The sequence below is a fragment of the Rousettus aegyptiacus genome, unplaced genomic scaffold, assembly GCF_014176215.1.
Source record: "Rousettus aegyptiacus isolate mRouAeg1 unplaced genomic scaffold, mRouAeg1.p scaffold_m13_p_16, whole genome shotgun sequence".
Classification (NCBI taxonomy): Eukaryota; Metazoa; Chordata; class Mammalia; order Chiroptera; family Pteropodidae; genus Rousettus; species Rousettus aegyptiacus.
Genome location: NW_023416291.1, coordinates 13,717,507 through 13,729,904, shown reverse-complemented (window position 1 = coordinate 13,729,904; position 12,398 = coordinate 13,717,507). Strand labels below are relative to the sequence as shown.

Below are 12,398 nucleotides of genomic sequence, written 5' to 3'. Positions count from 1 at the left end.
GCTTTCACACCAGCTAGTCACCATGGCCTGGAACTCTTTCCTAGCTCATAGTTCTTTCCTCTCAACTGGTCCCCTTACCTTAGGAAAAAGGGAGAAAGGCACCCACATTTCAGGCCCTGTTAATCTATCCAAACACCACTATTACACCACACATGTTTCTAAAAGGGTGTGTGGATCTCCTATGTTCAACTATATCAGGTTAACTCAATGTATGTATTTCCATGGGAAAGTTAGGAAATGAAGTTACTTATTTCCTTAAAGGGAAAACTTAGGAGAAATGATGATTCAAACTAGATGAGAACATCATCTGCTTTTAGAAAAAAAGACAAAGTCCAATTTTATTAGATTGCCTTATATATTTGTCGTATTATGTTTGCAATGTCCTAAATCCAGAGACTGTTCTACTATAATTATTAGTGGTGAATATAGAAATATAGGCCTTTCCACTTTAATTCATTGTACATGTCCCCCCAAAATCTGTACTCTATAAAATGACATATTCAAAGTAATAGAACTTATGGGGAAAATAGTGTTGAGGCAGATCCCTGAGGATCGATGTGACTTCTATAACTACGGCACTAGGGAAAACAAAACCTGGCACCTTGGGAGAGAGTTTGGGCGACCCAGTGAGCAGCGAGGCCGTATCTGGAGGCTGCTGCCTCAGGGAAGATTAGAAACACAAAGACGGTGATGGAAATGAAGCTTTGAACGCTGGGGACGCGCTACCTGCAGGGAGCCGTGCAAGGCTGCGGGAATGCCTCTCGGAGGAGGGAAAGCAAGCATAGGCACTTATTTTCATTTTAACACGCAACTGAGAAGGTTCCTGCTAAGGCTTGTTCCTTTTCTCATAGTTTTTGCTATTCTTGCTTGAAAAGCTCTCCAATTTCCATGTTATGCAGTCGTCATCCTCTTTTATATGTGAATTAATCAGTGTTAAAAAAAAAATCACACTATAGCAGAACAGACGAGATCAAATCACAGTATTTTACCCACCTCGGTACACAGAGGCTTCTGGACCATTAATTCAGCAACTTGTATAATGTCTGGCACAACTTTCTTGTCTGAAAGTGTTCTCTCAGGTAATGTTATTTACATTTTTGATAATGTGTGCAATCTCCCAATTTAGGTAAAAATTAGCTCTTAGAGGATGGGACTAAGTTCCCATTTATATTTTCCCTTTTTAGCACAGAATATAATATCTTGAACACAGGAAACATGCAGAAGATACTTGTAAGCTGAGTCAATCTCTTGATTTAATCATGAGAGTATAATTATACTTACTTTGATATGATAAATTAAAACTGAAAGAGTAAGATACAATAAAAAAAAAACAATGCCATCGCTTCCCAATGTAAAGAAAGAAATACATTTTGTTCGTAATTTTATGTCCCAAATCATTTTTTTTAACTTATAAACTGTAATTGATAAAAATGTTAGACACTAAATAAGAAATGTCTGGGAAAACAGGCATTTTAAATAACACTTTCATTACAATATAATTTAAAAGACTTAAAGTATTTTTCTTTTTTAAATCATCTAAAAGATCTTTTTCCCACTTACAAAGCTGTAGACTGATTAGTGTTTTAACTTTATTTTTAAGGGGAAATTTTTAAATATCATCAAGCGCTTTAAAGGAGAATTAAAGATTTGAAACAAGTTTCTGTCCTTTAAAAGAATACAGAAATGTCAATTTAAATTCTCTTTTAAGACTATTGGGGTGACAAATTCCCAAATTTTGATGTTATACTTTTTGATTTATTTGTTAGTGTTGACAAAAACAAGTCATTTAAAGAGCACATTTTTTAAACATGACTAAAATGAATTAGTTTTTAAAAAACGATGCTAAGATGCAGTTTTTTTTCATTAAGAAGCACACATTCCTCTAGAAAACACCCTTTTACAAATGTATGTGGCTATTTTATGCAAGATTAAATCTCCCTTTATCTCGAACACTGCATTACCTGATGATACACTGCCTCGCAATAAAAGTATTAGATATTCAGAAGGTCTAATACTGTCAGACTTCTACCACTGTCTGGGGAGGAGGGGGTGGGCAGACATGGGGATTAAACAGAAGGGCTTCGGAGAGTTTTTGGCTCTTAACGAATGAGTCTCATTTTCAAAAATATATTCTTCACTATTCATATACTTCATTTATCTCTTTTTTTAACAAATGCCAGTTATAAGAGACAGTTCCATCGACTTTCATGGCAATCTATCTGTACAATTACTATAGGAACTGATATTCCAACATTCAAATTTGAGTTCTTAAGAGAGACTATAATTACTATAAAGCAGAAAATTCCTTTGAAGGCTGTGGTCATGTGACATCTCCAGGAAATAGATATACATATAAGACTTATATAAGCATTTTATAACATGGCCACTCAGATTAAATTTTTTCATAAATTTTTATATAATATTTATTATTTATTTTGAAATAGACTACTCATGTATGTTTAAGTGTGTCTACACATATAAACATATGCAAATCTTGGTAAAGTATGAATAAAATTCCAGTTATGCTTAGGCCATTAACATATATTATGTATGCATGCTCATCCATTCATTTGAAGTTTTGACTTTGATCTCATCTCATTCTTTTGTAACATATCTTTAAAACTTTAAAATTTCAAGTACTGCCTGGCAGCTCAGAACTGATTTTTTAGTTAAAAAGCGATCGTGTACTACAATATAAGATATAGTATATTAAGAATAAAATAAAAGTTGGCAGATAAGTACACACCCATTTTTAGTTATTGGATATAATAAAAAATAATAATAGCAAAAATGTGGAACATGCTTCCTTGTCTTTGAGTCTTCAAATCTGCTATGCCAAATGGATTTTTATAGGGCATATACTTGTTCATGACCTCTAGTGTTAAGAAATTCTGTCATGTTTGAAAACTGGTCCCTAGTGGAGCCTGTGTCCCTGTTAATAGCTGAAAGGTCAATGGAGCTGCTAAACAGTTTGCATTACTGTCAGGGTGGCCATGAAAACACCGCCTGTAGCAAGAGGACTTGGCAGCTGGGTCAACAGGCACGGTGGGGATTTATCAACCTAGGGGGCCGCTTGCACGAAACTGCGGCTGATGAATTGGGACGAGGCGAGCTTATCGGGCTAAAGCCTCTGTGTGATGCATGACTTTCTTTAGGATAGCAGAACCGCCTGCCGGCTCCCCAAGACATATGCAAAGGATAAATAGAACTCATTTCCTCTTACCAAGTGATTTTTTTTTTTAAAGCACTCTTCAGCATCCAGTATAATAAGGAGTAAGATGAAGATATTAAGAAAATAAATACATAAACAAAGGGCAGGAAGTGGAGCCGTCAAGGGAAGGAGTAGGGAGGGGGCAGAAAGAGCTGTTTTTGATATTGGTCACATAGGAGTTTGGGGTACATACGGCATTTCTGTAAAATGACTTTTGGAGCCTGGAATTTACATTGTTAATTTATAGACCTCTTAAGGGAGTAATAGTCCATGAGACTTGGTTGGGTAACAGATAGGCAGTATGTTAAAATACATAGTAGTTAAAGCAACATGATTAAGAATAACTTTGTTTTACAAATTCCTGGAGAAATAACCCAGAAACGTTTCACAATTTTAAAAAAGGGCTATTCGGTTTAAGTTCATCTGAAACAAAATTGAAAGAATCTTCGTCAAAAGTGTGAAAAAATTTGTGCTCTATCACAATCGAGTTAATAATTCTATTAGAATAAGTTAATAATTCTATTAGAATTCTTTAGTTTCCATTCCCCGGGAGCATGTTCGATTGTAAAAAGATTTAATAAAGAACAAGAAACCAAGACATGTCTTACGCATTCAAAAACTAGGTATAAAGAGCTCGTTAAAGCTCCAAGGACACCTTTACCCCACTTGCGGAACTGAGAAACCTTAGAAGTTGAGAGATAGAGCACCTGAAAATAATTCTTGAATACATGGAATGAAGATCAACGATACTAAAGAATGTAATATGTTTAAATACACTATTTAATTATCTTCGTAGCACTCTGCACAAGGAAGCAGGGCAGAATGGTCATTGGCACTTTAAACCGGACCAAAGTGTGCACTATGCTGCAAGAGGCGAATGCAGGTTCCCACACCGAGGAAGATTCAGAGGCAAGACGGACCACCTCCCTGTCCTACCAGGATGAACTTGCTCCTAGTCTTGACCAGTCTCAAGTGGCACTGCTAAGTGACACTAAAATAATTGCCCAGCTTAGTGCTCATTGTATTGGAATCTGTTTTTCTGAAACTGCTGGCCAAAGGAGCTCCCCAGAACCCAGCACTAGAGACTTTTGGGGACCCAGGGAGCTGGCCCAGCAAGCTCGATGACTGGTACTGTCTGACCCTAATGCCATTCTACCATGAGATGTGATGCTCCACCTCTGAACGCATTCCTGAGGTGTGTGCAGGGTCCTCACATGGAGGCAAAATTCATCCCTTTGTCGCTTTTTTTTTTTTTTTTTTAAACTCAAGTTCTAGTTAAGGCTTAGAGAAATCTGGTTGCACTCTTATTTAATTTTTAAAAATAATGGTCTTTGATTTTTATAACAGATATCTCACCATCCTTTTCTGAGAGGGATGCCACTCTAGATGATTTTAAACTTACGTACATGATTACGTAACATATAGCCTCAGACCAAACTGTCTTTTCTGACTGAGGTGGCCAAGTTGGCACCTCACCTTCTTTTGCCAAAAGGACTTAAGAACATTGTATACAATTTCTAAACTCCCTCGTCTTTCTTAAATGTGCGCGTGTGTGTCCAGAAAAATAGAAAAACCAAAAATCCTACAGTGAGGAAGAAAGTAACTTTTATGACATCTAATATAGAATATAAGAAATTTATGTGCCGTGATTCTCTTCCAGGGCCAGGAGTGCTTTGATGTTTGAAAGTTATTTTGAAAACATCATTCTAACAAATCTGAGGCTCCTCTACGAAAATACCATTAACCTAGGATTTTAATTTGAGTTAGATTTTTGATATAACAAGAAATATCTGTACATTGTTTTTTTTTTTTTTTCAGTTGATGAGGCTCTTTCTTTAATTTCTCCCTCAAAAGTTTTAGAAAAACAGTTCTGCTTTAAAACAGACGCCCTGAACACTGCGAGGCCAGCAATTTGCCTGTGTTTCCAAAATAATCCCGCTCACATACACGAAAGCTTCTACTTATATAGAAATTCAGCTCATCTAGGGAGAAAAACTGTAACAATAAACATTGGCATCCAAATCCAAACAGCATGAGGCTCCCAACACAAGTTTATGAAAACATTTGTTTTCTTATAGTCCGTTTAATTTTGGAATTTATGCCTCAGACTGGGTACGAGGACAATCACTTTGGACTCTGTCACTCCCCTCCCCACCTTCTGAAAATCAAACACACGTCTTAACCCTGGCCCCACACATGACGCAGCTCACCAGAAACAGGCACCATAATGAGAAGTCAGGCCTTTCAGGTATGTCACTCTGAGACCACCCTACTAGAGGAGGCCCTAAGATCACAAAGCCAAGGTCCCTTATGGCAACCCTGGTAATTAGACACTAATAATGGGTTGAAGGTGTAAAATTCACCTCAATGCACCACCAACAGACTAAACAATCCAGACGAGAGAAGGGTTTCTGTGAGGAGGAGGGAGAATTAATTATAATATACCAGGAACCTTGCAAAAGCGTATCAACTTTGACAAACATAACGGAACAGCAATGACTATTTTGAAACGAATGGCATTAGATCAGAGCGATGTCCTTTGCCCTCGTTAGGAATCTTTAGAATGCTGCTATTTTATGAATTGACACTAGTCAATCACTGAAGCATCTGATATTTTTTTTTTCATTCATTACTTTGCTTTTCACAAAGAGAACATTGATTTCACACTCAGGGAGGAAAAGAACCCCTATAGTTTATAGATGGGTACTTCCCTTTTGTGAACGAACATGTGTACTGTTACAGAGAAGGAACGCTATCATCGTGTGATAGATGAGTATATGTGATACTGCAGAGAGACGATTCGGCATTGCTCATGCTTCTTTTTATTCCGCAATAACAATGTCAACTTTTATTTTTCTTAGAAAAGATAGTAAAAGAACAAGAATCTCCATTTCGTTAGTCAGTGACTTTTTCAGACAAACGTACACAGTTTACAAGTTGCGAATAATATTTTTAAATGGAGCTAAATTATTGCTTTTAGTAAACTTTTCAGATTATAAGGATTTACTCTTCTAAAAAAGGCTTGAAATTCAGAAATGTAAATTTGCTGACGAAGGTACGTTAGTACAGAAAGAATGTGAAATTCCCAGCATGGTGTAGCTAGTGTCTGACAACTATTGGCGTTTAACAGTAGTAGCCGTGAAATTACTTAGGTTCTGTCACAGATGTTTCTGAACTCATGATTAATATCTACTCAATAGTCTATAATTTTAGCAGTTTCTGATAGTCCCAATTTAATCCATGAAATTAACAATTGACTAATTACGGTTCAAGGTCATTTGAATGTTGTGTGTGTGTTGAAGCCATGATGGGTGGGTAGAGAGGAGCAGGGGAGGGATAAATATACTCTTTAAAGGATTAAAACATTCAAATCTTCTTTTTGCTGAGGTAAATAACAAGACACTTTTTCAGTTTTCATTTGTTTAGTCACAGAGGCTTCCATGAGAGACTCAGATGTTGAACTGCCAAAATAGTTTATCCTGATTACCTAACAGAGATCATATTAAGCAGCTGCAAGGGCTGCCAGCATGTTTCTAGTTTTCTCGAAAGAAAAGGAGGATTGATTGTTTCCACAATGAGAGCTGAAGCCACTGCCTCACACATCCGGGTCCTAGTCTGGCATTTCACTGAGGACCCTGGTAACAGCAAGGATGACGTGGATGTGTGATCGAAATAAGGCTCCTAAAGTTCAGCATAGTCCAATCTAGTCCTCCCAGACTGTTCCTCCCAGGATAGCACTTACGGACAGGGCTGAAACATTCCTCTTTCTTGGTTACTAATTGCAATTTGCCTATCACTAAATTGAATGCACTACAATAACATGGAGAAGAATATTTCATGACTGAAGGGAATGTAAAAACAACTCACCTTTTGGGATCTACAATTTTGTAGAGTTTTCCATTGTGAGTCTGAGTCATACTTTTACTACTCGAAAGAATGTAAACTTCACCTATGAAGAGAGAAATACAATAAGGTAATTCACAGCATTACAAGGCCTTACTTCCTCTTATTGCTTAGCAGATATTTTATATATGCAGTATATGTATTTGTATATATGTGTATACATATGTGCATGTCTATATGTATGTATGTGTGTATATACACATCTATTACCAGGAAGATCACTTGCCTAGAGATTATGACAGAGTTTCACGTGTCTACCTGCATCTAGATTTTGCTCACTTCTCTCCATATCCCACTATGCTTCAGTGCAAGCAGATGGTAATCTCTCACCTGGATTAGAGCAATAGCCTCTTCACTGATCACCCTCCTTCAAGCCTGTGCTTATGCATCATCTTTTTTGACGATGCCATTTGAAATTGCACTTGTCCCAACTCTAGCAATGTCTATCTCTCTTCACAACTAGACTTTTCTCCTCAGCATATATTACTAATTGACATGCACTATATATATATATTTTAATTTTGTTTTTATTGTCTTCCTTTGGAATATAAATTTCATGACAACAGTACAGGTTTTTGTCTGTTAATTTCCTGCTGTGTCCTCAACATCCAAAACAGAGCTTTGCAGAGAATAGATGCTCAGTAAATATTTGTAGAATGTGTTGAACAGCAAGTTTTACTTTGATTTATTCTGCCCAAGACTGAAAGGTTTGATTACCATGTTGTTACTGTAAATTGATAATTTGGGCCCAGACAGAATCGAGTTACCTCTTTTCAATTTTTAACTTTTTAAAAACAAAATATATTAAAATAAATATTGAGAGAGAGAAAAACAGAGAGAGAGAGAGACCGTGATGCTCAATATCAATTCTACCTCTCTAATTCTTGGTGCTAGGCTTTGTTTTTTGATGCTGAAATACAACAGATGGAGAACTCATTTAAGAGAAAAGCACTCTTGTTTATTACCACCACTTTCATATAATTCAATGTTTAGAGTAGATCACATGAATAGGGAATTAAAAGCTGTACTTATAATTATATGTTTATAAGGGTTTAAAATTTATATTTGGTTCTCCTTCATAAAATTGTCCTTGATTTAGTCTATATCTCTCTATTCCACTCCATTATTGTGTATTAAGCAAACCCTACTACTTTCTTAGTTCTGAAAAGGATGTTATGGGGTTTACACTAAAAACGAGGACAAAACAAGAAAAAAATAAAAATGAAGTTACAAAGCAAAAGACTCTAAGTGAAAAAATTAATATTTATTTCATCAAGTACTTTATATAGTTTATTTCATTTGATCCTTTCAATAAATCCAGCCTGATTTTATAGTTAAAAAAAGAAAACCCATAGAAAAAACAAACTCGATACTTTTTTGTTTCAAAAAATGCAAAAACTGACTCATTTTTTAAACAGCTCTTAATTAAATCCAATTTCACATTCAGTGAAAATCTATTTATTTATAATTATGAAGTATACACAATGTTGTCGCTTTTAGACAGTAAGGATTATGTATGCTTCATTTGTTGGTTCTGCTCCCAGCACAATACTGTGTAGATAGACATTCGGGTACTTTAACCAATGGTAGTGATGCTAATAGGATGATGGATGGTGAATCATTTATAGTAAGATCTAAGTGATTCAGTCATAATATCTACATATTCATCTCTAGCTCTGCCACAAACAACTGAATCCTAATTTGTATTATAAAGTCAGAGTTTGCTAATGAAATTTAAATTGTATTATAGAAGATTTAAGTGAGCAAAGGAATCTTTCTGGTTCCTAAGAGTGGGGTAGGAGAATATCGAGGGAAAGTTCATTGAAAAAATGCTTTATTCGATGCTGGAACAAGAAAAGGGCAGATTGGATTTCTCTTCTTCGAATCATTATATTCCTGTGGCTGTGAAATACGTGTTATGAGCTTCGGGAATTTTGTCTGAGTTCCTTGTAAACCTGGGTAAATCACATGGAACTATTTCTGATGAATTCTCCATTTGCTATAAGGAAACCAAATATGCACTCTTAGATAAAACATTCTGACTTAGATGGGAAACACAGCTCTTCTTTCTTAATACTGAGAAATTCATTTCTGAACCTGAAGGAGTATTGTAGTAATTGTTTGTATATCATTCTTTAAAAGGAGCCATCATGAAAGTGACATTTATCTCTGAAATTTAAATTTAGTAGTATTTCCACTCAGATCACATTCCAGTTTCAATTTCTTTTTGCTTGTTAAGAAGATGTGTACATTTTGATAATATACCAAGAAACAAATTGGTATGTTATCACATAGACCATCAATAGAAATAATTTCCATTCTGTTGAAAAGCAGATCTAAAAACTCAAATTATCTTGTACAAATTTCACACCCTGTTGGGCAAAATATTAAAAAAATTAGGAAATAGAGGATAAGGTGAAATTCAGATTGCAACACATTTTTCATTTATTCCAAGAGATGTGGATAAATGGAAAGCTTTCAGATTGAGAATATAAACAAATACCTCAGATGCATCAAAAATATCAGAGGACATTTAAATTTTTCCCTCTATTCAGGACTCAAAAAATTCGTTTTTGTTACTGCCTCCTATTTTCTTCCTTTGGTTTTACTTTTATATTTCCAGAGTGGAAATAAGGTGTAAAAACCACCAGAGAAAGGTTATTAGACGAGAATGCGTAACTGGACCATCTCACATCTCTACAGCCACAGGTTATATTTCCAACACACGGAGGATGAAGTCATTACATTCGTTCTTCAGGGCAGAGCAAAGCCTCTTGGGCAAAGGAGTGGGAATGGAGCTTAATAGAAATAGTTTGTACAGTACCTAATTCGTCTTCTCCGAATCCCAATATGTGACCCGAAAAGTAACCTCTACAGGACCCGCTGCTGGCGAGGCAGAGTGGTTTTTCCTGCCACTGCTTGGTCACGGGACTTTGCTGGAGAGTTAAGAAATTCCTACGACACAAACATACCATAAACCTACAATGAAGACGTGCCTTTGCTTAAAACATCCAATCAGATGTTTAAAATAAAACTCAGTAAGTAATTGTCGTGCCATAGACCTGGCTTCTAAAGGGAAAAATATTATAACCCCAGAATGTGTGTGAGAATACTGTGGAATTGCCACGTGGGGAAAAAGTACTTAAAGATAAGATTTTGTTTGGTGGGGGGCACTAAGAGTACCTGAGCATGAGAAAAGCCCTCCCCTTCATCCAGAGAATGATACTTCCTCTCCAGGACTAGACTCCATGCTGTGCTATTAATCAGAGAGAGGGACAGGGGGAAGATCACGGGGTCAGTACACTGTTCTAGTTCCTTGTAGCGACCAAGCATGTCAGCTCTGCCGCATGCCCAAATGCCGGCAACTCGGGAAACAAGTTTCTTAATTTTGGCTTCATCACAGAGCTTCTTAAAAATATCCACGGTATGACTTTAAGCTAAAATTTAATTTGGTAGTATTCCTACCAATAGAGACAAATGTCCTGAAAGTATCACAAAAGCAAAAATTCTGAACCTTCGATAATTATTAAAATATTTATAAACTCATGTAAAACAATAGTTTCCAAATTACTCATTATCATAGGAAATTTATGTTAAGGATGAAGGGAAAAGCCTAAATAATACGAATAATTCTTCTGAAGACTTCTCTGCATTTAAAAGAATTATTTTAGGAACTTGATCAAGTCTGTTCAAAAGCATCTCTTAGGAAGTTCTTTAATTAAACCACCGTATACAGTGGAACTAAAAGTAAATAATATTTATGTGTGTCCCAGACCTGACCCCCCCACAGAGACAATCATTTGAATATTTTGTGGCCGTTTGCCCACTAATCAATGGATATATCATTCGAAATATCAATTCGTGGTTATCAGAAAACCTACCCATTACGGTCCCCGAACACATAGCTTCCATACAGTCTTTCGGACTGGCAGCCTCGGTAAACAAATCCGCCAACCACTGGACCATTACTGAATGGTTTGAATTCTAAAAGTGATGGCTCACTTTCTGGAAAGAAAGAAACATAGCATTAGATCAAATGAAACATGTTTTCATAAAGTAAAGGTAATGTAGGCCAAGCAACAATTATTGCCGTAATTTACATTCACTCCGAGGTATGTTCCATGATGCACAAGACAGATCCTTGCTTTGCTACAGAGATTTAGTGAAAATAATTACTACTTTCACTTAATTTGTATACATTTAAAGGGCTTCCATGTGCAGCTTAATGAAATGGGAATGCTCTGAAATGCTGATTTTCAATGACATTAGAATCTGGATATTTTGCAAATTCATGGTTATTTACTTAGAACCAAAATATTTTTTAAAATACTACATTTTTTTAATATTGAATTTTTAAATAAATAAATGCTTCTGTACATATTTATTAGTAAATTGAGCCTGACCGCTGTCAAGTTATATAAAATGCTTAAAAGTTCACACTTGATGAAAATAATAGTTTTGTACATAAAATGTCTTTAAACCCACATTCGTACACTTAAAACAATGTCACCTAGTGAAGTACTATCTTCACCTAACATATTTTAATAGTGTTGTTCACAGAGTTGTGTGTTAACAGTCTATTGCAGCCATTCCTTTTGATTCGCATGTATATAGACGTGTATCACAATCATTCCACGCATATCATTATACACTTGAATATGCATATGCTAATTGCGATGGGAAAGATCTAAAGCCCCTTACAAATTAATCTGAAACCTCCTTATTACTTATGAAGTACATTGTGTACTTAATGTCAAATAAGTCACCCTCAGCAGGCAGTATTTTAGGCAAAAGTTTTGTGGAAAGACAGTAATTTTAAAGTCTTCCTCCTTCTACATGTGATCATGGTGAATATGGTGTCATAAAAGTAGAAAACATAGGTTTTAAATAACCAGTACCCTGAGAGGCAGCATTATAGAATGACCGAGGTCGTGAACTCTGGAGTCAGGCTGCCTGGGTTCAAATCTAGGCCCTGACACTTCGTGTCGGGTGATAATTAGCCTTTCTTTGTCTCAGTTTCTTCCTCTGGACAATGTGCCTATCACCTGGGGTTGTGCTGTGAATGAAATAAGTGAAGTTCCTGAAGGGCTTACCCTCGGCGCTGACACGCCATAAGCACTGTGGATGTGGTTATTTGTTTTGTTGTGTATTATCGGTTTTATTGAGAAAACTGTCAGATATTTAAAGACTACATCATGGTAACGTGATATACACATACATTCTGAAAAGATCGTGTGGCTGCGTTTTTAATACATAACTGTAGGGCTGCCGATATTAAAAGCAG

General features: G+C 36.1%; 2 protein-coding genes across 2 annotated transcripts in view; one reads left to right on the top strand and one right to left on the bottom strand.

Moving 5' to 3' along the window:
- The window catches only part of ANAPC10 (anaphase promoting complex subunit 10), a 246,919-nt gene that overhangs the window by 166,935 nt on the left and 67,586 nt on the right, over nucleotides 1-12,398 (top strand). The window lies entirely within an intron of this gene.
- Nucleotides 1-12,398, bottom strand: part of LOC107520348 (hedgehog interacting protein) — an 87,794-nt gene that overhangs the window by 14,973 nt on the left and 60,423 nt on the right. The window contains exons 9-11 of the mRNA XM_036233523.1: nucleotides 10,996-11,119; nucleotides 9,939-10,069; nucleotides 7,079-7,160 (exon numbers count right to left, since the gene is read on the bottom strand). Of these exons, the coding sequence (XP_036089416.1) occupies nucleotides 7,079-7,160; nucleotides 9,939-10,069; nucleotides 10,996-11,119 (337 nt within the window). The remainder of the gene's footprint in view (nucleotides 1-7,078; nucleotides 7,161-9,938; nucleotides 10,070-10,995; nucleotides 11,120-12,398) is intronic.